The 20,820-nt window shown below is 44.0% G+C and overlaps 1 protein-coding gene across 2 annotated transcripts in view; it reads left to right on the top strand.

Annotated features, from left to right (window-relative positions):
* POLR1A (RNA polymerase I subunit A) overlaps nucleotides 1–20,820 on the top strand; it is a 98,832-nt gene that overhangs the window by 38,250 nt on the left and 39,762 nt on the right. For both annotated transcript variants that reach the window (XM_066267605.1, XM_066267604.1), the window contains 3 exons: nucleotides 1,860–2,090; nucleotides 9,460–9,714; nucleotides 17,917–18,108. In XM_066267605.1, coding sequence (XP_066123702.1) covers nucleotides 1,860–2,090; nucleotides 9,460–9,714; nucleotides 17,917–18,108 — 678 coding nt within the window. The remainder of the gene's footprint in view (nucleotides 1–1,859; nucleotides 2,091–9,459; nucleotides 9,715–17,916; nucleotides 18,109–20,820) is intronic.

The raw sequence follows: 20,820 nt of genomic DNA, 5'->3' as shown, positions 1-20,820 counted from the left end.
TGAGCCAGAGGGAAAGGGGGATTTCCATCCCATGTACTCGCCTGGTGTCGGGATCAGGAATGTGTCGCCGTGGTTGCCAGGGAGAGGGAGGAGAAAACTGCCAGAGAGGATGCGATGGTCAGTCCTCTCATTCCTCCCGGTTCCTCTGGGTAGCGGTTAGCCATCCACCCATTAGTGTCTCCTTGGGGAGCCAGCCTCCTTTTTCACTTACCCTCCAGTTCAAGCTGTGGTGCTCATTAGCAGCAGCCCTTTAATCGGCTTCCTTCTTAATGGGCCTTGAGGTCAGTGTTATGAAGATGGTTTAATTCCCTCCGTGGAGCCTCATTTCCTTCTGCTGCTCTCGGGGGAGTCCTGGGAGTGAGCAGAGCTCAGCTGCTCTGATGGCCCTGCCTGCCCACTGCCTCCTCTCAGGCACCTTTGGCTTCCTCAGTAAGGGCATGACGAACCAGGGACAAGAGTCAGTACACTGAGTCCTGTGCCTGGTGCCTCTTGGGAATCATAGGGCTTTGCACCCGGAAGCTGGGTCAGGAGGTAGGGAACGGCATTGTGAAGCCGGTGGTGATCTTTGTGAGTCTGAGGCCTTGAGGGGAGAGGCCCATGAGCTGTTTGTTGCTTTCTCTGTACAAGGGGCAGGGGTTGCCCCTGTTGGCTTTGGCCTCATGGTGCCTAGAGTGTCCCCAGCTTTGGGAGAGAGAGTTGGTGCTGCCTCTTTCCACTTTCAGAGGTGTCAGGTCTTTCTTGGGTCAGATCTGGGTTTATTTGGTAATAGCTTGGCCCGAGGGGACTCTGAAATTACCCCTTGGCCACCTCCAGTCTGCCCCAGGTCTCAGGACAGTGGTAGCCCAGCATTGTCACTGGATGGCCATGAGGAGCAGAGCATGTGGAACTGGCTCTTGGTCTCTTGTGGTACATCCTTTCCCGAGAGCCCTGTGGAGAGGGGTTTCGGGAGTGAAGGAAGTGGAATACGTTTGCAGACTCAGCAGGGAACCACCACGTAGACTAGCCGGGAGCATCCCCATGAAGTTCACATTCCTGTGGTGGGGACACATAAACACAGGAGCAACCCCCCCAGGCAATCCATGCTCAGCGTGTCTGCAAAAGCGGAACCAGCTGCAGGGAGGGCGTGCAGGGTGGGCCAACGGGACAGCCCCTCACAAAATGCTGCTGGAGCAGAGAACTAGACAGATTCCACAAGGTTGTTTGCATAGGACTTTTCAGACCACTGTGTTTATTATGTGCAGTTAGGAGCATCAGAGAGTTTAGAACATTCAGTAGCTTGGAAACTCATTTAACTGGGGAGCTTGTTTTCCTTGGCGCATACGTTGTGCAGGTCTGTGTTCAGTAGGCACTGTGTTTTCTCATGTGTCAGAGGCCAAAGTGTCTTTAGGTGCCACCTTGATCACAGTGGCTGTCGGAATTGCCGAGGAGAGAGGTTCTGGTGCCACATCTGGGGTCAGGGCATGGGTCGCCATCAGCTAGTGATGTCTGCTGGGCTGTGGTGGTACTTGAGGGCAGGCATTTGCCACTTCTCTCACTTCTGTGTTCCCTTTGGAGCCCATAATCTACTGGCAGATGAGGAAATGAAGTGTTAGAATGGGTTAAAAAAAATTCTAATGTGTAAACTGTGATGATACTTGGAATATTCACTCCAGACTGCTGGAGAAGGAGACCCAGTCGGTTCCCTGGAGACGCAAGTGTGGGAAAACGGCTCTGTGGAGAAGACGGCAGGATGTCGCTTTCCTCCCTGAAGACCTTTTTGGCTAAGACCGCACCTCTGTGTCTTCAGGAAAAAGTCATACAGCTTGTTGAGACAGATTTTGGGTCCACCCTGGATTTTTATATTTACTCCTTTTTTCCAGGTGTTTGCCACAAAACTGACCTACCCCCAGCCAGTGACCCCGTGGAATGTTCAGGAACTGAGGCAAGCAGTGATCAACGGCCCCAATAAACACCCGGGAGCGTCCATGGTCATCAACGAGGATGGCAGCCGCACAGCCTTGAGCGCTGTGGACCTCACCCAACGGGAAGCCGTGGCCAAACAGCTCCTGACACCAGCTACGGGGACACCAAAGCCCCAGGGGACAAAAATTGTAAGCAGTGGGCAGATTTAGATTTGATCAGTGACTGCTGGCCATTGGCTGTGGCTCCAGGGAGGGCTGTGGCAGGAACGCTGTGTGAGCTGTTTCTGCCTCCCCCAGATGAAGCTTCTCCCTCAGGTGGGTGTCCTAGGGCCTTGACACCGTGAGTGAAGCTTCATGTGGCTGTCTTACGCCATGCCACACAGTGCTGGGCACACATCAGGAGTTCCAGAGGCTCTTGAATAATAACTCAGTTGTGGTCCTGGGCAGGAGGATTTGCTGCCCTTGCCCAGGGATTTTCAAAGGGTGGCCCTCAGATTGGCAACGGCAGCAGCAGCATCCCTGGAGCTTGTGAGAAATACACATTCACCTACTCACCTACTGAACAGGGCCTCTGGGGAATGTGACCAGGCATTTCTGTTTTTTTGTTTTTTTTTTGTTGTTGTTGTTTTTTTGTGGCAGAGAGAGTCAGAAAGAGGGACAGATAGGGACAGACAGACAGGAAGGGAGAGATGAGAAAGATCAATTCTTAGTTGTGCCTCCTTAGTTGTTCATTGATTGCTTTCTCATATGTGCCTTGACCAGGGGGCTACAGCAGACTGAGTGACCCCTTGCTCAAGCCAGCGACCTTGGGTCCAAGCTGGTGAGCTTTGTTCAAACCAGATGAGCCCGCACTCAATCTGGCGACCTCAGGGTCTGGAACCTGGGTCCTCAGCATCCATGTTTGACACTCTATCCACTGCGCCACCGCCTGGTCAGGCAGGCGTTTGTGTTTTAACAAGTGCTGTGGAGGTTTCCTCTGCATGCTAAAGTTGAGAACTTCCCCAAAGGAAGACTATTCTATTTCAGTGATAACTAGTAACTGACCGGTTTCATCTGTTGCTTCAGGTTTGATGATCACTAGTGGTACTGTGTTAAGGGGTCTGAGCCTCACCTGGGCTCCACTCACAAGAGTATGTGATTGATTAGCAATGTTGTCTGAGACCATGAGTCAGCGGGTGATAGCGTTTAAATAGATTCAGTTTGGGTTTAATTTCCGATTGATGGCTGAGTCACAGGGTGACTGACTGCATTTTCTTCACCTGTCTGCACATTTGTGACCTCTCCTTGCTCTCTAACACATTTACACCCAGTGGCTGCCCAGGTCTTTAGCAGTGGGTTCGAGTATTACCGTTTCCTCAGCCATGGAAGAACTTGGGAGGAGAAGCAGGAACAGGAAGCGCTCTTGGCCTCGCTGCGAGCCCGTTGGTTTCCAGTGGTCTTCATGGTGGCCGGTCGTCCTGCTTGCTCTCCATCTTGCTGCTCTTCTGTGGTTTCATCTTTGGTGGGAGGGACATGTGCAGAAACAAGTCGCCTGCTGTTTTCTAGGAGCTGTGTGAGAGGTGGAGAGAGGTCAAGGTGTATCTCACTTAACTCACAGTGAACTCAAGTCAGACGTGGGAAGCAGCCGCAATAGGAAACTTGAGGAGAAAAATAGAGGGAAGCCGAGTGGGGTCCAGTGGGACTGCGTGAGGGCCCACAGCCTGCCATGTGCCGCACTTTGCCAGTCACCAAGGACAAGACCCCGCCACCCTGGATTTACAGTGTCACTCCCAGGGGATGAGACTGTAAATGCGTTACCCACCATTGAGTGCTGTGGCAGACACAATAGGGGATAACAGCGGAGGTCAGTGACTGTGTACCTGAGCTCAAGAAGAAGGGCTAGTGTTGCAGGGTGGGTTCGGAGCCGTCGGGAGGCAGGTGAGAGCTACAAGGGAGCCCAGTGAACATAGAGGGTGTTTCAGAGAACCATGGGGACTTGCGGTAGATGGGGTCAGCATGAAAAAGGGAGAGCAGGTGGGAAGGTAGCATGGCTTACAGAACAGGAGAATGGGAGGGCCCTGGAAGGAGGCACATCTGGCCTTCTAAACCAAGGCGACGGTAGAGAATATAAGATCCCATCTTTTGTAAAAGGTAGGAATGTGGAACTTAGATTAGGGGGCCACAGAATTAAGAAATGAGAATATCAGTGTCAGACTCTTTAACTGCAAAGTGCCATGGAGAGAGAAAAGGGGGCAGGAGAATTGGGAAGCGGAGGACTAAGAGAGCGACAGGCTGGCTTGCTGCTTTGGTGTCTGCGCCTGTCCTCCCCCACGTGGTGAGGGGCTCTGCCAGGTCAACACCAGCTGCTGGGTATCTGTATTTTCCAGGGGCGCCTACTAGTGTCTGTGGAGTTAAATATGAATTTCAAGAAGAGTGAGGAAAGAGAGGGAAGGCGCAGCAGTGAAGGTCACCCGTGACCCAGGAGACCAGTTTGACAAAGGGACAGGAACCAGTGCCTTGTGAGGCAGCAAGGGCAGTAGCTTAGGGCCTTTGAAAGAAAAAAGTAGCAGTATGTGTATGTATGGGGGTGTTCCGACCTTACTGGGGTGTGAGGGTGAGGCAGCTGCACAAGAGCTTCAGTGGCCTCGTATCTATAGGGTTGGAGATGAGCGGGGTGGGGGAGCAGGGGGGCCTCGAGGGAAGGTGGTCTCACTGCCACCCGTTGGTCAGTTCACAGGATACAACTGAAACAAGTTCTGAGCAGCAGTGACATTGTGTGAGGTCAGCCCAGGTGCTTGTCCTCCTGCTGAAGTTCAGATCCTGAGCACCTTGTCCCTGCTCTCTCTCCAGCCTCTGCAGGGCTTACCCTTCACACTCCAGCCATCCCCAGGATGCAGGGCTTCCTCCCCTTGGGGCCTTGTATGTGCTGTCCCTGGGCCCTCCCCTGCGCTCCCGGCTAACTCCTGCTCATTCTTCAATTCTCAGCAAGGTCCTCATTCCTCCAGAGCAGGGATCCACAGATGTTTTCAGCAAAGGGCTAGCTAGTAAATTCTTGAAGCTTTGAGGCCCATACAGTCTGTCGCAACAATCTGACCCTGTTGTAGCATCAGGCCGCCACAAGTAGTACATAAACAAAAGGGTGTGCTGTGTTCTCAGAAAAACCTTATTTACAAACACAAGTGGCTCACCTTCGGACTGTAGTTTGCCCTCTCAAAACTTGTATGCTGCCCCCCCCCATTTGTTCCCACACACCCTCATCATCCCATGGCTCACTGCTTAGTGTTGTCACTGTGTATGCACCCATCTGTCCACCGCTGAGTTCCTACTCTAATGTGGACAAGGGCAAGATGCCCTGCTCACTGCTCAGGAAACCCCCGTGGAGCAGATAAACCCAGGTTGAAGTTTGGGAGGCGCTGAGGCGTGAGGGACCGCGTTGAACCTAAAGTGGCGCAGGGGCAAAGGCAGGAAGGCATTTGTTGAAGGAAAAGTAGTTCTTACATTCGGACCTTGGGACTCAGGATAATTATCTTTGGTCTCCAAAATCTCAGTAATGTCATATGCAATACAGACACGTTTCATCAGATACACATGCACTTACCATTTATTTCTCACTTGTAAAGGAAGACTTTGGTTGATGGTGTTATGTATAAATCAGGACCAGGCTAGAGCGCTGGGTGAAGTGACAGGTCCAGGTGAGGATGAGAGGGGTTAGAGAAAAGGGGTAAAGACAACAGAAAGACCTGTTTCCTGGGAGGTGTGGAATCTCGACTCCTTCCTGTGGGCCTTGGGAGTGGCGGGGGAAATGGCCAGCATGGCTGAATCGTGCTTCTCAGCCCGGCAGTCTGCCAGAAGCTGATTTTGGCTCTGGGTCTGCCTCTGAAAACTCTGACCGGGGCACTGGGGCACACAAATTTTCACTGAAGTATTTATTTAGAGACAAGAGAAAGGAAGGGCCTTAGGTTTGGGTTGGCGAGGGCAACACCCTGTGCTCCAGGGTTTCTGTTTGGGTTGGCCGGTGCCTGCCAGTCTGGCCTGCATGCCTTCCCAGCTGTGGGGTTTGCTTATTCTAGAGGATGTGTTAAATTTGTGAGACTGAGATCCAAGGCCCAGCCTGGGGTTTTGGGCCAGGGCCACAGGTCCGGCAGTGCCTCCCTTGAGAGCCTAAAGAAATAAAGACCTTGAAAGTCAGCTCAGGCTTTGTGACGTGCCCTGGGAAGATGCTCATGGGAATTCACAGAATCCAGGTCTCTCGGGAAACATGGATATGGGGCAGGGAGGCTAAGGTTTGAATTCCCTGGGGAACAGAAAGACTGACTGCGCCCATTGCTTTTGGGCCAGCCTTTCAGAATGTGAGGGCTTTGCTTCCTGCCCTCAGCCCAGAGGAGGATGGGGGGGGGGGGGGCGCGTGAGGTGGGGACCAGCTCTTAGCAACCTCTAGCCTCTGTCTTTCTCCAGCATCCTGACGCAGTTTCATAAATAGGGACAACATCAGAACATATTTAGTCTTGTAGTAATTCACTGTTTGGCCAGCCTGTTATTTGCCGGGATTGAGAGGAGTCTCGGAGTCTCGGAGTCTCGGAGTCTCCGTGTGCCCCTGGGCTGCTAAGGGGCATAGGGCATGCAGATTAGCTGGAGTGTCAATTGCCTTTATTCAGTTGTATTCTGAAGTAGCATTTATATGCATCATTTTGGAAGCTCAGTAGTTAATATAACATAAGTTAAAGGGCAGTAAAAAGCTTAGTGAGCCTTAATTAAAGTCAGCTTTGTCAAGAGAGCTGTTCTGTCCGGAGGACATGACCAGTGACATTGGTGATGGAAAAGAATGTGAAATGTAGTTATCTTTAAGGGGTAAAATTACTTGTGGTGTTTTTTTTTAACTGAATTTATTGAGGTGACAAACTGTTTTTTTGTCTTTATTTTATGTTTTCCCCCCACAATGAATGTATCACTTGTGCAGTAGTTTTTTTTTTGTTTTTTTGTTTTTTTTTGTGAAAGAGACAGAGAGAGGGACAGATAGGGACAGACAGGCAGGAAGGGAGAGAAATGAGAAGTATCAATTCTTTTTTTTTACAGGAACAGAGAGAGAGAGAGAGGGATAGATAGGGATAGACAGGGAGAGAGATGAGAAGCATCAATCATCAGTTTTTCGTTGCGACACCTTAGTTGTTCATTGATTGCTTTTTCATATGTGCCTTCACTGTGGGACTATAGCAGACTGAGTAACCCCTTGCTCGAGTCAGCAACCTTGGGTCAAAGCTAGTGAGCTTTTTTTTTTTTTTTTGCTCAAGCCAGATGAGCCTGCGCTCAAGCTGGCGACCTCAGGGTCTCGAACCTGGGTCCTTCCGCATCCTAATCCGACACTTTATCCACTGCGCCACCGCCTGGTCAGTGAGAAGCATCAGTTCTTTATTGCAGCTCCTTAGTTGTTCATTGATTGCTTTCTCATATGTGCCTTGACCAGGGGGCTACAGCAGACCGAGTAACCCCTTGCTCAAGCCAGGGATCTTGGGCTCAAGCTGGTGAGCCTTGCTCAAACCAGATGAGCCCGCGCTCAAGCTGGCGACCTCAGGGTTTCAAACCTGGGTCCTCTGCATCCCAGTCTGAAACTCTATCCACTGTGCCACTGCCTGGTCAGGCAGTTCTTGATTTCTTTAAAACTAGTTGAAGAGCTTTTAAAAAAAATTTTACAGAAGTATATACACACTCCTTGTCACATGAACAACACTAAGATATACAGGATATACACTGTGTTCATAAAGTCATGGTGCACTTTTGACTGGTCACAGGAAAGCAACAAAAGACGATAGAAATGTGAAATCTGCACCAAATAAAAGGAAAACCCTCCCAGTTTCATACCTATTCAGTGCAGTTCGATGTGGGCTCCATTTGTTGCCCTACACATATCCAAACGATAGTGAAGTTCTTGCCACACACGGGTAAGGACGTCTGGTGTAACAGAGTGAATAACTTCTGTGATTCTCTATTTTAAGTGATTAATGTCGTGGTGCTTTGTTATAAACGTGCCGATATTCACGTTGCACTTTGGTCACAGATTCGAATTTAGTGAGCCACAGAACACACTGAACTTTCCTCTGTACCGTCCACATTTCGACTGGCATGGCTGTGGGCTGCTCCACTGTATACACGGTGTTACATCATCGTCTGCGCATGCGCACATGCTGCCACATCATCCTACAGGAACTGGGAGGGTTTTCCTTTTATTTGGTGCAGATTTCACATTTCTATGGTCTTTTGTTGCTTTCCTGTGACCAGTCAAAAGTGCATGACTTTACGGACACACTGTATAAAGGTAACAATAATAATAACGTAATGATGATATGTGCCTGTGAGGAGACCATAGTTACATCTTGAGGAGGATCTAAGCTCCCCTTTTCCTTGTGTATATAAACAGTACAGCCCGGTTTGTGGTGGTGTAGTAAATAGAGCCTTGACCTGGAGTGCTAAGGTCACTGGTTTGGAACCCCTGGCTTGCCCAGTCAAGGCACATACAATCAGCAAGCAACGAACAACTAAAGTGAAGCAACTACAAATCAATACTTTTTGTCCTCCCCCTCCTCTCTGTGTAAAATCAATAAAGTCTTTAAAAAATAATAAAAATAAGCAGTACAAAGTTGGGTTGGGTTTTAAATTGCCTTATTCTATCACTGTTGATGGCACCTAGATATTTTTTTTTACTGGAATACATTATTGCAATCTCTTCAGGACTAGTATAGATTTAACCCAACCTTTCTCTTCATTGTGTATTATTCCCTAGTACATGCCATGACTGACTTATTAGTGCCCTTTGTGGGCCAGCTAGATTGTTTCCAGTTTGTGCCACTGTAAATAGTGCTATATAAACATAATGTTTATAGAACCTCACACTGGTGCCCTTCTTCTGAAAGGCTAAAAGGAAGTGAGTTTTAAATGTTCTAGAATCTGTTATCAAATTACTGTCCCAAAAGTAATTTGTATGGCAATTTAAACTTTTTATTAGTTTTTTGAGTTTTCAGAGGGCTTGGAACTGGGAATTGAGTACCCTGTGTCCCATCCTGGCTCTACTATGTGAGGTTAGGCAAGGTACAGTATTTCTAAAATGTGTAGTTTATACTTAGAACAACGTACTTACCTGTAAGTGTTGGCGGGAGGAGGGATTCTAGAGGTCTGCCAGCTCCTTCCAGGCCCAGGCATTTTATGATTACACACAGATATGCTGTCTTCAGATGTGTTCATTTCTTCAGAATAATTCTCTGAGGAATTCAAGGCTCCAGAAAGGCCAGAAAGAAGACAGAGATGACTAGACAGAGGCCTTGTCTGTTGTTTGTACCTCTAAGCCCAGAGCCTGGATGGGGCTATGCTGGACTAGTAGCTATTTCTCAAAGTACTAAGGGGCTTAGAACTATTTCTCAAATACTTTTTAAATTTTGCTCCAAACTAAAAATTCCCCTTTTATTTAATTGAATAAAGCATAAGACAGAAGCCACACTTGGCCAGGCTCAGGTGAGCTGTTGGAATAGTATCAACAGTAATGATGCTGTGTTGCCGCTGATCACCCCTTTATTCTGCACTCTGCCCCCAGGTGTGCCGACATGTGAAGAATGGGGACATTCTCCTACTGAACCGACAGCCCACCCTGCACAGGCCTTCCATCCAGGCACACCACGCTCGCATCCTGCCAGAAGAGAAAGTCCTACGGCTCCACTATGCCAACTGCAAGGCCTATAATGCTGACTTTGATGGAGACGAGATGAACGCCCACTTCCCCCAGAGTGAGCTGGGCCGGGCCGAGGCCTACGTCCTAGCCTGCACGGATCAGCAGTACCTTGTTCCCAAGGTAAGTCTGACCTTGAGGCCAATCCACAATCATCACCGGCACAACTTGGCACTTTAGATCTGATCCCTCTCTGGCTTTGCAGTTAGTGGGCAGCTGTAGGGCAGAAGCATGTGGAAGAGGGTCCTGGTTTCTTCCAGGTGGGGCTTTCAGCCTTCTAGTTGCTTAGGGCCAGGCAAATGTTCCTGATTTGCTGCCTGCCTCTTAAAAGTGGAAATGATAAGGGTCATCACCAAAAACTGAGTTTAGTAGCTACATAATAGGTATTGTTCTCCAAAATTATGTTTGAATCCTACAGTTTATTACCCATGGGAAGGATTAGAATCCCAACTGTGTTGGTCCCCATGGTTCTCAGATGACTTTGATCCTTTGAATTCTGATATGCATAAATTTTAAGAGACAACTTACCTCCAAGGGCCCAAATGAGATCCCCCTGCAGGCCACATTCCTTCTCTCTCTGAGGCTGGTCTCAGAGTCAGACCTATGTGGTTGTGGCCGTCCAGAGAACATGCAGGAAGGATGCAGCTTCCTTTCCCTGGCCTGGCCAGATGACCCATTCCAATTAAGTGGCGAGGCCTGAGTCAGCGCGCTCACGGGAGGATCAGTGGGGAAAGGGCAAGTCCCCATTACCCCACTAGGAGTGGTGTCACAGTTCACCACAGGAACACTACCAGAGAGCAGCAGATGGTTAAATTTTGGTTGGCAGAGTGACCTCTGGACATTAACTGCATGGGGAGTTGGGGTGTTCTGAAGTTCTCCATCCAGTGAACGTGAATATTCTATACTTGATTTTATTTGAAAGGTGCTTCATGCTTAGCTGTGTGCTGCAAAGGGCAGGCCTGTTTAATTCAGTTGTGCCTTGTCACATGCTTGCACACCTGAGAGTTCCAGGTCATAAGACATACAGAACACAGTTGAATAAGCTTATATCAACCAAATAATTTTTTAAAATTTTATTTTCTAATCAAAGTTGACATAAAATGCTATATTAATTGCAGGTGTGCAACATAGGGCTTAGACATTTATATACCTTACAAAGCGCACACCCCAATAAATACCCAACTGACACTATATATACATAGTTACTATGTTACTGACTATATTCCCTGTGCTATACTTTAAATCTCTTTGACTATTTTTATAACTGCAATCTTTACTTCTTAGATTCTTTGACCTTTTCCAACCATCCTTTCCCTCTAACCCAGGGGTAGTCAACCTTTTTATATCTACCACCCACTTTTTTATCTCTGTTAGTAGTAAAATTTCCTAACCACCCACTAGTTCCACAGTAATGGTAATTTATAGAGTAGGGAAGTAACTTTACTTTATAAAATTTATAAAGCAGAGTTACAGCAAGTTAAAGCATATAATAATAATTATTTACCAAGTACTTTATGTCGGATTTTCGCTAAGTTTGGCAGAATAAATCTTTTTTTTTTTTTTCATTTTTCTGAAGCTGGAAACAGGGAGAGACAGACAGACTCCCGCATGCACCCGACCGGGATCCACCCGGCACGCCCACCAGGGGGCGATGCTCTGCCCATCCTGGGCGTCACCATGTTGTGACCAGAGCCACTCTAGCGCCTGAGGCAGAGGCCACAGAGCCATCCCCAGCGCCCAGGCCATCTTTGCTCCAATGGAGCCTTGGCTGCGGGAGGGGAAGAGAGAGACAGAGAGGAAAGCGTGGCGGAGGGGTGGAGAAGCAAATGGGCCCTTCTCCTGTGTGCCCTGGCCGGGAATCGAACCCGGGTCCTCCGCACGCTAGGCCGACGCTCTACCGCTGAGCCAACCGGCCAGGGCAGAATAAATCTTTATAAAACAACTTACTATAGTTAAATCTCTTTTTATTTATACTTTGGTTGCTCTGCTACCACCCACTATAAAAGCTGGAATGCCCACTAGTGGGCGGTAGGGACCAGGTTGACTACCACTGCTCTAACCCATCTGGCAATCATTAATTTGTTCTCTATATCTGTGAGTATGTTTGTTTTGTTTTTTATATTCCACTTATAAGCAAAAACATTTGGTAATTTGTCTTTCTTTGCCTGACTTTTGTAACTTAGTATAATACTCTTGAGGCCATCCATGTTGTTGCAAATGGCAAGATTTTATTCATTTTATGGCAAAGTAATTCCATTGTGTGTGTGTGTGTGTGTATGTGTGTGTGTGTGTATCTGCCACAACTTGTTTGTTTTAGCGAGTGAGCAACAGAGAGATGAGAAGCATCAACCTGTAGTTGTAGCACTTTAGTTGGTCATTGATTGCTTCTCATACGTGCCTTGACCAGGGGACTCCAGCCAAGCCAGTGACCCCACACTCAAGCTGGTGAGCTTGTGTTCAAGCCGGCGACTGTGGGGTTTCTCACCTGGGACCTTCAGCGTCCCAGGTCAGTGCTCTATCCACTGCGCCACCACTGGTCAGGCTATCACAACTTTTTTATCCATTCATCTATTGATAGGTACTTGGGTGCTTCATGTCTTGGCTATTAGAAATAATGCTGCAGTAAACATAGGGGTGCATATATCTTTTCAAATTCGTGTTTTGGGTTGCTTTGGATATATACCCAGAAGGGGAATTTCTGGGTTATTAGGCAGTTTCATTTTTAGTTTTTTAAGGAACCTCCATACTGCTTTCAGTAGTGGCTTCATCAATTTGAAGTCCCACCACCACTGCACAAGGGTTCCCTTTTCTCCACATAGTCATTTGTTGTGTGTTGATTTATTAATGGTAGCCAATCTGACAGGTGTGAGGTGATATCTTGTGGTGGTTTTAATTTGTATTTCTCTGATGATTAGTGATGTTGAGCATCTTTTCATATGTCTATTGGCTGTTTGTATGTCCTCTTTGGAGAAGTATCTATTGAGGCCCTCTGCCCATTTTCTAATTGGGTTGTTTATTTTTTTGGTATTGAATTGTATGAGTTCTTTATCAATTTTACATATAAACCCCTTATCGGTATCATTGGTGAATATGTTTTCCCATTCATAAGGTTGTCTTTTTATTTTGTTGATGATTTCCTTTGCTGTGCAAGAACCTTTTAGTTTGATGTAGTCTCATTTGTTTATTTTTTCTTTTGTTTTCCTTGCCCAAGGAGACATATAAAAAATATTGGTAAGAAATGTCAGAAAGTTTACTGCCTATGTTTTCTTCTAGGAGTTTATGATTTTGAGCCTTATATTTAAGTCCTTTTTTTTTTTAAAGATTTTATTTATTGATTTTTTTACTGTCTTAACTCTGTATATTCTTGTCTATTTTAGCATAGGTTAATTGACCATATAGCTGCAGCTTATTCTGTACTATTTATTCTGTTCCATTGACCCGTGGGTCTGTTTTTATGGCAGTTCAATGCTGTTCTGAGTACTGTGGCCTTGTAATATAGTGTGATAGCAGTTGGCTGTTTCCTGCTTTGTTCTTTCTCAAGATTGCTGTGGTGATTCGCAGTCTTTGTGATTCCATGTGAATTTTTGGAATATTTGTTTTAGTTCTGTGAAATATGGGATTGGTATCTTGATAGGGCATGTGTTGAATTTATAGATTGCTTTGGGTAGTATGGATATTTCAATGATGTTAATTTTTCTGATCCATGAACATACTGTATGCTTCCACTTGATTTGTATCTTCAATTTCTTTTACTGTCTTATAATTTTGTGAGTACAGGTCTTTTACCTCCTTGGTTACATATATTTTTAAGTTTTCTTTCTTTTTTTAATTTTTAAAATTTTTTATTTTTATTGAATCCAGAGAGAGGAAGGGGGGTAAGGGGGAGACAGAAGCATCGATCTGTTTCTGTATGTGCCCCAGCCAAGGACTGAATCAGCCACCTCTGCATTGCAAGACAATGAATGCTCCAGCCAAGCAAGCCATCCAGCCAGGACAAGTTTTCTTTCTTTTGATGCAATTATAAATGGGAGTGTTTTCTTAGTTTCTCTTTGGTGTTCATTATTGATGTATAAAAATATAACCTATTTCTGAATATTTTTGTATTCTGCTACTTAACTGAACTTATTTTTCAGTGAAATCCTCAGGGTTCTTTCTATATAATATAATATGATGCCAATTGCAAATAATGACAGTTTTACTTCTTCCTTCTGGATTGCCATTTATTACTTTTTCTTGTTTGATTGCTATGGCTAGGACTTCCAGTACTACCTTGAATAAGAGTGGTGAAAGTGGACATCCTTTTCTTGTTCCTGATCTTAAGGATAACACTTTCATCTTTTCCCCTGTTGAGTATGATGTTAGCTGTGAGTTTGTCATATGTGGTCTTTATTATGTTGTAAAATCACTGTAGTTTTTACTCAACCCTCCATGTTTATATTTTTGTCATTGTTTTTTAGTACTTTGTGTATGTGTGTGTAACTTAATTTATTGTAATTATACATGATCGTCCTACTTTTGTCCTTTAACCTTTGTAATAGCTTTACAATTGGTTGAATAAATTAATTTCTTAACAAATAAGTAATGCAAATAGGGAATGATCTGAGGGTTCACTTCTCTTTTAGTCAGTATATCTAGTCTTAGGCAAAGAGCTTTTGATTCTAGATATATATCATTCCCTAGTGAAAATGCCAAGAAGTAGAATCCTTATTTTTACTAATGGTTGTAAAAACACGTTTTGAAGTATTTTGGTGGGAATATTCTAAGAGGACTAGAAGAACTAGTTTTTTTAAACTAGGAAAACCACTTTTTGTAGTGTTTTTGTTATATTTTTTCTTTTTTGTTGGGGGAGGAACAGACAGGGACAAACAAATAGGAAGGGAGAAAGATGAGAAGCATCAATTCTTCGTTGCAGCACCTTAGTTGTTCATTGATTGCTTTCTCATATGTGCCTTGACCAGTAGGCTCCAGCCGAGCCAGTGACCCCTTGCTCCAGCCGGTGACCTTGGGCTCAAGTCAGTGACCCATGCTCAAGCTGGTGAGCCTGCACTTAACCTGGTGGCCTTGGGTTTTTGAACCTAGGTCCTCAACATTCCAGGCCTATGCTCTATTCGCTGTGCCATCACATAGGCAGTATATATTTTTTTGTTTCCATTCTCTTTGTTCATTTTTTTATTTGTTTTACATTTCTAGCTGCTCTTCCTTAACTAACTATAGTGCATACGCAAAGTATTTTGGGTTGTTCGTATGCATATAATAGAGTTGTGTATTTTCTTCTTATGTAAAATAGGAAATGAATGGAACTTTATTTCTTTTCCGGTAAACTGTTAAACTTCTTTTCTTTGTGGACTAATTTTTTTCTTTTATTTTTATTGTATTTATTAAGGGCCAGTGCTTTGTGGAAATTGCTTTTAACAAGGCTTAAGAATAGTTTTCTGACTTCTACTTAGCTAGAAGATTCAAGTCATAGAAGACCCTAATTCTCTAAGCATCCTGACCAAAGACATTAAATCATTTACTGTGATATTAAGTAGAGTAGGATAGCTAAAAGGTTATGTGGGTTTTTGATTTAGAGATGGTCATTTTGATCCTAAGCAGGATTTAGGATATTAAGAATCATAAATTGACCCTTAGTAAATTTCTTTAATCAGCATTTCTTCCTAGAATTCATGATTATTGCACTGAAAGCAGTTTAGCCATTAAGGTAATTTTCTAGTCATGTAGAAATCTGGACAGACAGAGAAGGCATGGAGTAGATCACATAACTTGTAATTATGTTCTTTAAAGGAAGAAAACAAAAAGAAAAATCTGTATCTGCCTCCAAAGATTGTGGGATGAGTCAAATGCGTAACACTAGTTTGGGTTTTCCCCCAAGCAAAATAAGACATCTTTGGAACAAAATGCAAAATTTTATTTTTATTCAGATTAGTAACTCAGAACCTTCATAAGAAGGGCTGTGTGCTTTATCTGATCTTGCCTGACACACAGCATCTATTCAGCCCATTTGTATTAATTAGCTTTGAGTTTACATAGAAACATTGTCATAGTATTTAGACTGTCTGACAAGTATCCTTGTTAGCTTTTGAATTAGTATGTGTGGTTTAATTCCTGGAACTTCTCCAAGGCTGCATTTGTGAGTTCCTTTAGCCCTAGTTCTTAAACATGGCCATAATCTTCCATCTTATTTAACAAATAATCAAAGGATAGCTATCTTTAGATCCAAGGCACAGATTTTTCGCAAGTTCCCATAAACATTGAAGAGTTTGCAAAAATAACTGCTTCTAAAAGAGTGTCAGTGACCACAACTATTTTTACTTTAGTGTGTCTTATATTACCATGAACACAGACCTGTAGATAAGGATCAGAAAAACTGTAACAAGTGTCAAAGGAAATTAATATACCCACCAAAACTGGGCTTTTATAAAAGCCCTAGTTTGAACATATGGTTGATAACAGCCCTTTCTAAGGTCCCACCATGACCATGTGCTAAACACCCTTATGTGGACATACTTTCTACAGTCACATATGGGACTTCTCATGACCCCATCAAGGAACCTTTGCCTAAACCCCTGCCTCCCTGCACTAACTCCAAGTCACTCCTCAGGCCTTGCTGTTATACTGTCCCTTGGAGAGGTGTTCCTGACCATCCTCCTACCTCAAATCTAGATGATGAGCCATTCTGCTATTTTCTTCTTTTTTCTTTTTTTTGAAGGTGAGAGAAGGAGGGGAGGTAGCAAGGCAGACTCCTGCATGTTCCCCGGCCAGGATCTACCCAGCAGCCTCATCTAGGGCCAATGCTTGAGTGATAAGCTATTTTTAGCATCTGAGGCTAATGCGCTCCAAGGAAACTATCCTCAGTGCCCAAGGCTGTGCCACACTCAAACCAATCAAGACACTGGCTGCAGAAGGGCAAGAGGGAGGGAAGGGAGAAAAGGATGGGGAGAAGAAGATGGTCACTTCTCCTGTGTACCCTGACCAGGAATTGAACCTGGGACATCCATAAGTCAGGCCAGTGCTATCCACTGAGCCACCGGCGAGGGCATCCATTCTGCTATTTTCATCCATGTCATTTAAAACTTTTTGTGTCAGTGTATATATCCAGTCATTTGTTTACTGTCCAGTTCTTCCTTATCATAAGGGATTGTGTCTGTTTGGACCACTGAAGTAGACTGAAGGTCTAACAGAGTGCTTAGGCAATACAGTAGGCTCCCAAAAACTATTTGTTGAATGGATGACCAATTTAGAGGAGAACCAGGCCAGAAATGTGTGAAAAATACTAAAGCATAAAACCAAAATATAAAAACAGGAACATAATCAGAGTAGCCAGCCCAAATTTATGCGTAAATGCCAAAAATATGCTGGAGTAACTAGAAGCAGATGGGATTATGGAGAAAAAGCTTGGGAAAATGGATGAATTGGAAGCAGTTTTTTTTTTTTTTTTTTTGTCTTTTTCAAAAGAGAGAAAGAATGGAGGGAGGAGATGCATCAACTGATAGTTCCTTTCACTTTAGTTATACATTGAGTTTCATGTACAAGCCTTGGCCAAGGCTGTGTGCCAGTGTCCCCTTGCTCAAGCTAGTGACCTTGGGTTTTTCACCGACCTTTGGGCTCAAGCTGGTGAGCTTTGGGATTGTGTGGACCAGGGGTCCCCAAACTTTTTACACAGAGGGCCAGTTCACTGTCCCTCAGACCGTTGGAGAGCCAGACTATAAAAAAAAAACTATGAACAAATCCCTATGCACACTGCACATATCTTATTTTAAAGTAAAAAAACAAAACAGGAACAAATACAATATTTAAAATAAAGAACAAGTAAATTTAAATCAACAAACTGACCAGTATTTCAATGGCAACTATGCTCCTCTCACTGACCACCAATGAAAGAGGTGCCCTTTCTGGAAGTGCGGCGGGGGCCGGATAAATGGCCTCAGGGGGGCGCATGTGGCCCGCGGGCCCATAGTTTGGGGACCCCTGGTGTGGACAATCCCCCTGCTCAAGCCACCTTGGGGCTTTGAACTGATGACCTCAGCATTCCACTGCACCACCACCTGTCAGGGCTGAAGCAGTTTTGATATATATGAAGCATTTGCTGTGGGCAAATGGCAAAGGGGGAATCCAGTTAGGAAGCCCTGGTCATGTGCTTTGGGTGGCAATTTGCTATTAAAATGGGAGGTCTAGGCACTAGCCTCCTGAGACTGGGGGAAGGACAGCACAGGACTAGAAGGCAGGGCTGTTCCTAGTAGGCGGCTTCTAAGCAGGTGATTAGGAATTAGAATGTGACTTAAAATTTATCTTTGTTCTTTGTCCCTTGTCTGTTTTGATTTGTAGGATGGCCAGCCTTTGGCAGGCTTGATCCAAGATTACATGGTTTCGGGTGCAAATATGACCACTCGAGGTTGCTTTTTCACCCGGGAGCAGTATATGGAACTGGTATACCGCGGACTCACAGACAAAGTGGGACATGTGAAGCTCTTCCCTCCTGCTGTCCTGAAGCCTTTTCCACTGTGGACGGGAAAGCAGGTAATGGAGAAAACAACCAGAGTATATATCAGAAGGAAACCGGCCACTCATAAAAGGTTTCATTCCCAGGAGAGCCAGAGGCAGAGAAATAAATCAAACAATACTGTGACTTTCTCTTTGACAGGCTCCTGGGTCTGGGAGGTTTCAAGGGAGTATATACTAAGAGTAGTTTCTATCCTTTGCTTCTAACTTAAACTCAATGTTTCATAATCCAAATGTGGTGGCCATAGGCAGTAGTGTGGTAGTAGTGATGGTAATATTTGTTGGGAAGGGCCTAGTGCTTTGCTGAGTGCATTAGATATGTTACCTTATTTAATCCTCATAACAACCTGCACTGCAGAGACCACTTTTATCACCATTTAGCTGTTGAGGATATTGAGGCTTAGAGGAGTTAAATGATATGCCTGAGCCTAGAGGAGACAGCTGGGATTCAAACCCAGGATTTTCTGACTCCCAAAGCACCACACTATACTTCCCTTTAAACTAATAAAAATAATAGTATATGTAGGGCCAAATAATAAAGTGCAGTGAAATATGTGTTTCTGCTGTTGGCTGGGTCTCCAGGTTCATCCTTAAGGCCGAACTACTAATTAGCTATATGATCTTGGCCCTCTGGACCTTGGTTCTTTATCTATAAAACAAAGGCCTTCTAGTTGATGATCTCTGAGTCTGTGGACCTGGGACTTGACTTGTTTTTGGTTGTTAAACCAGCCTTAAATTCCTGGATATTCTTTACTTGGTTGTGAGGCATTACTTTGTTTGTATATTACTGAATTAACCAAAGTTTAGTTTAGACTTTTTTTTGGTATGTGTTCATGAGGGATATTGAGCTATAGTTTTCTTCTCTTGTAATATTTTTGCCTGGTTTTGGTACCAGAGGTTATTTTATAGTTGGCTTTATAGAATGAGTTGGGAAGTAGTTCCTCTTTAGTTTTCTGTAAGATTTTGTATAGTACTGGGTTTTTTTTTTCTTCTTAAATGTTTGGTAGAATTCATTAGTGAAGCCATCTGGACCTGGAGTTTTCTTTATAGAAAGGTATTTAAACTAAAATTTTTATTTCTCTAACACATAGAGCGCAATTCAGGTTATTTCTTGAATGAGCTTTAGTACTTTGTTTCTCAAGGAATTTCTCCCTTTTGTCTAAGTTGTTGAATTAATAGGCATAAAGTTATTCATAATATTCCTGTACCATCCTTTTCTTTCAGTACAATCTGTAGGTGGGTTTCCTTTCTTATTTCTGTTTTGGGTAATTTATGTCTTTTCTCCTGATCTATTAGCCTAGAGGTTTATTGGTTATATTGCTCTCAAAGAACCAGCTTTCATAGATATTTTCTATTTTTCTGTTTCTATTTCATTGTTTTGCTTTGATCTTTATTATTTCCTTTCCTCTGTTTTCATTGGGTTTTATTTGTTTTGTTTCGTTTTTCCTAGCTATGTGAGGTTGAAGTTTTTTCTTTCTTTATCAATTGATTTTAGTGAGAGAAGGGAGGGAGGGAGAGAGAAAGGACCATCAATTCATTTCTGTATGTGCCTTGACCAGGGATCGAACCAGCAACCTCTGTGCTTTGGGGCAATGCTCTCACCAACGAGCTATCTTGCCAGGGTGAAGCTTTTCCTTTTTATTTATTTATTTATTTATTTATTATTCATTTTAGAGAGGAGAGGGAGAGACAGAGGGAGAGAGAGAGAGGAGAGATAGAGAGAGAGAAGGGGGGGAGGAGCTGGAAACATCAACTCCCATATGTGCCTTGACCAGGCAAGCCCAGGGTTTCGAACCGACGACCTCAGCATTTCCAGGTCAACGCTTTATCCACTGTGCCACCACAGGTCAGGCACTTTTCCTTTTTTTTAATACAAGCATTTTATGTATAAATTTCCCCCTAAGTTTAAGTAACATCCCACAGGTTACGATATGTTGTATTTTCATTTACTTCAAACTACTTTCTAATTTTTCTTTTGATTATTTTTAACACATTAGTTATTTAGAAGTCCATTGGTTTCAAAATATTTAGGGAATTTCTAGATATCTTTGTTAGAGATTTTCAATTCAATTTTGTTGTGGCCAAAGAAGATACTTGGGTGACTTGACCCTTTAAAATTTATTGAGATTTTTTGTGTGGCTTCAGTTATGTTCTATCTTGGTAAATATTCAGTGAACCCTTAAAAATAATGTATAATCTGGCCTGGCCAAATGACTCAGAAGGTTAAAATATTATCCCAGTGCACAAAGGTTGTGGGCTCAATCCCCAGTCAGGGCACACACAGGAACAGATTGATGTTTCTGCCTCTCTCTCTCTCTCTCTCTCTTTCTATAATCAATAAATAAAATAAAATAATGTATAATCTACTTTTGTTGGTTGGACTGCTCTGTAAATGTCAATTAGTTTCAGTTGATAGATAGTTCAAGCTTGCTATATCCTTGCTGATCACTGTCCTTCATTGCCTGATGCCCATTGTCTTGAAAATTGTTTCATATTCTTGTCTACTTTTGTTGTTTCTGTTGGGAGAGTGAATCAGGTAATCATTGCTCCATCCTGCTGGAAATGAAAATTGACTTAACAGAATATACAGGGAATTTGGATGTTTCAGATTAAAATCTATCATATGATGGTTTATTTCAAAGAATTGGTAAGCTTTTTCTGAAAAAGCCAGATAGCAAATATTTTAGGCTATGCTGGCCATGCAATCTCTGTTACAACTACTCAGCTCTG

Source organism: Saccopteryx bilineata, chromosome 3 (genome assembly GCF_036850765.1).
Source record: "Saccopteryx bilineata isolate mSacBil1 chromosome 3, mSacBil1_pri_phased_curated, whole genome shotgun sequence".
Lineage (NCBI taxonomy): Eukaryota > Metazoa > Chordata > Mammalia > Chiroptera > Emballonuridae > Saccopteryx > Saccopteryx bilineata.
This window is presented reverse-complemented; position numbering and strand designations above follow the sequence as displayed.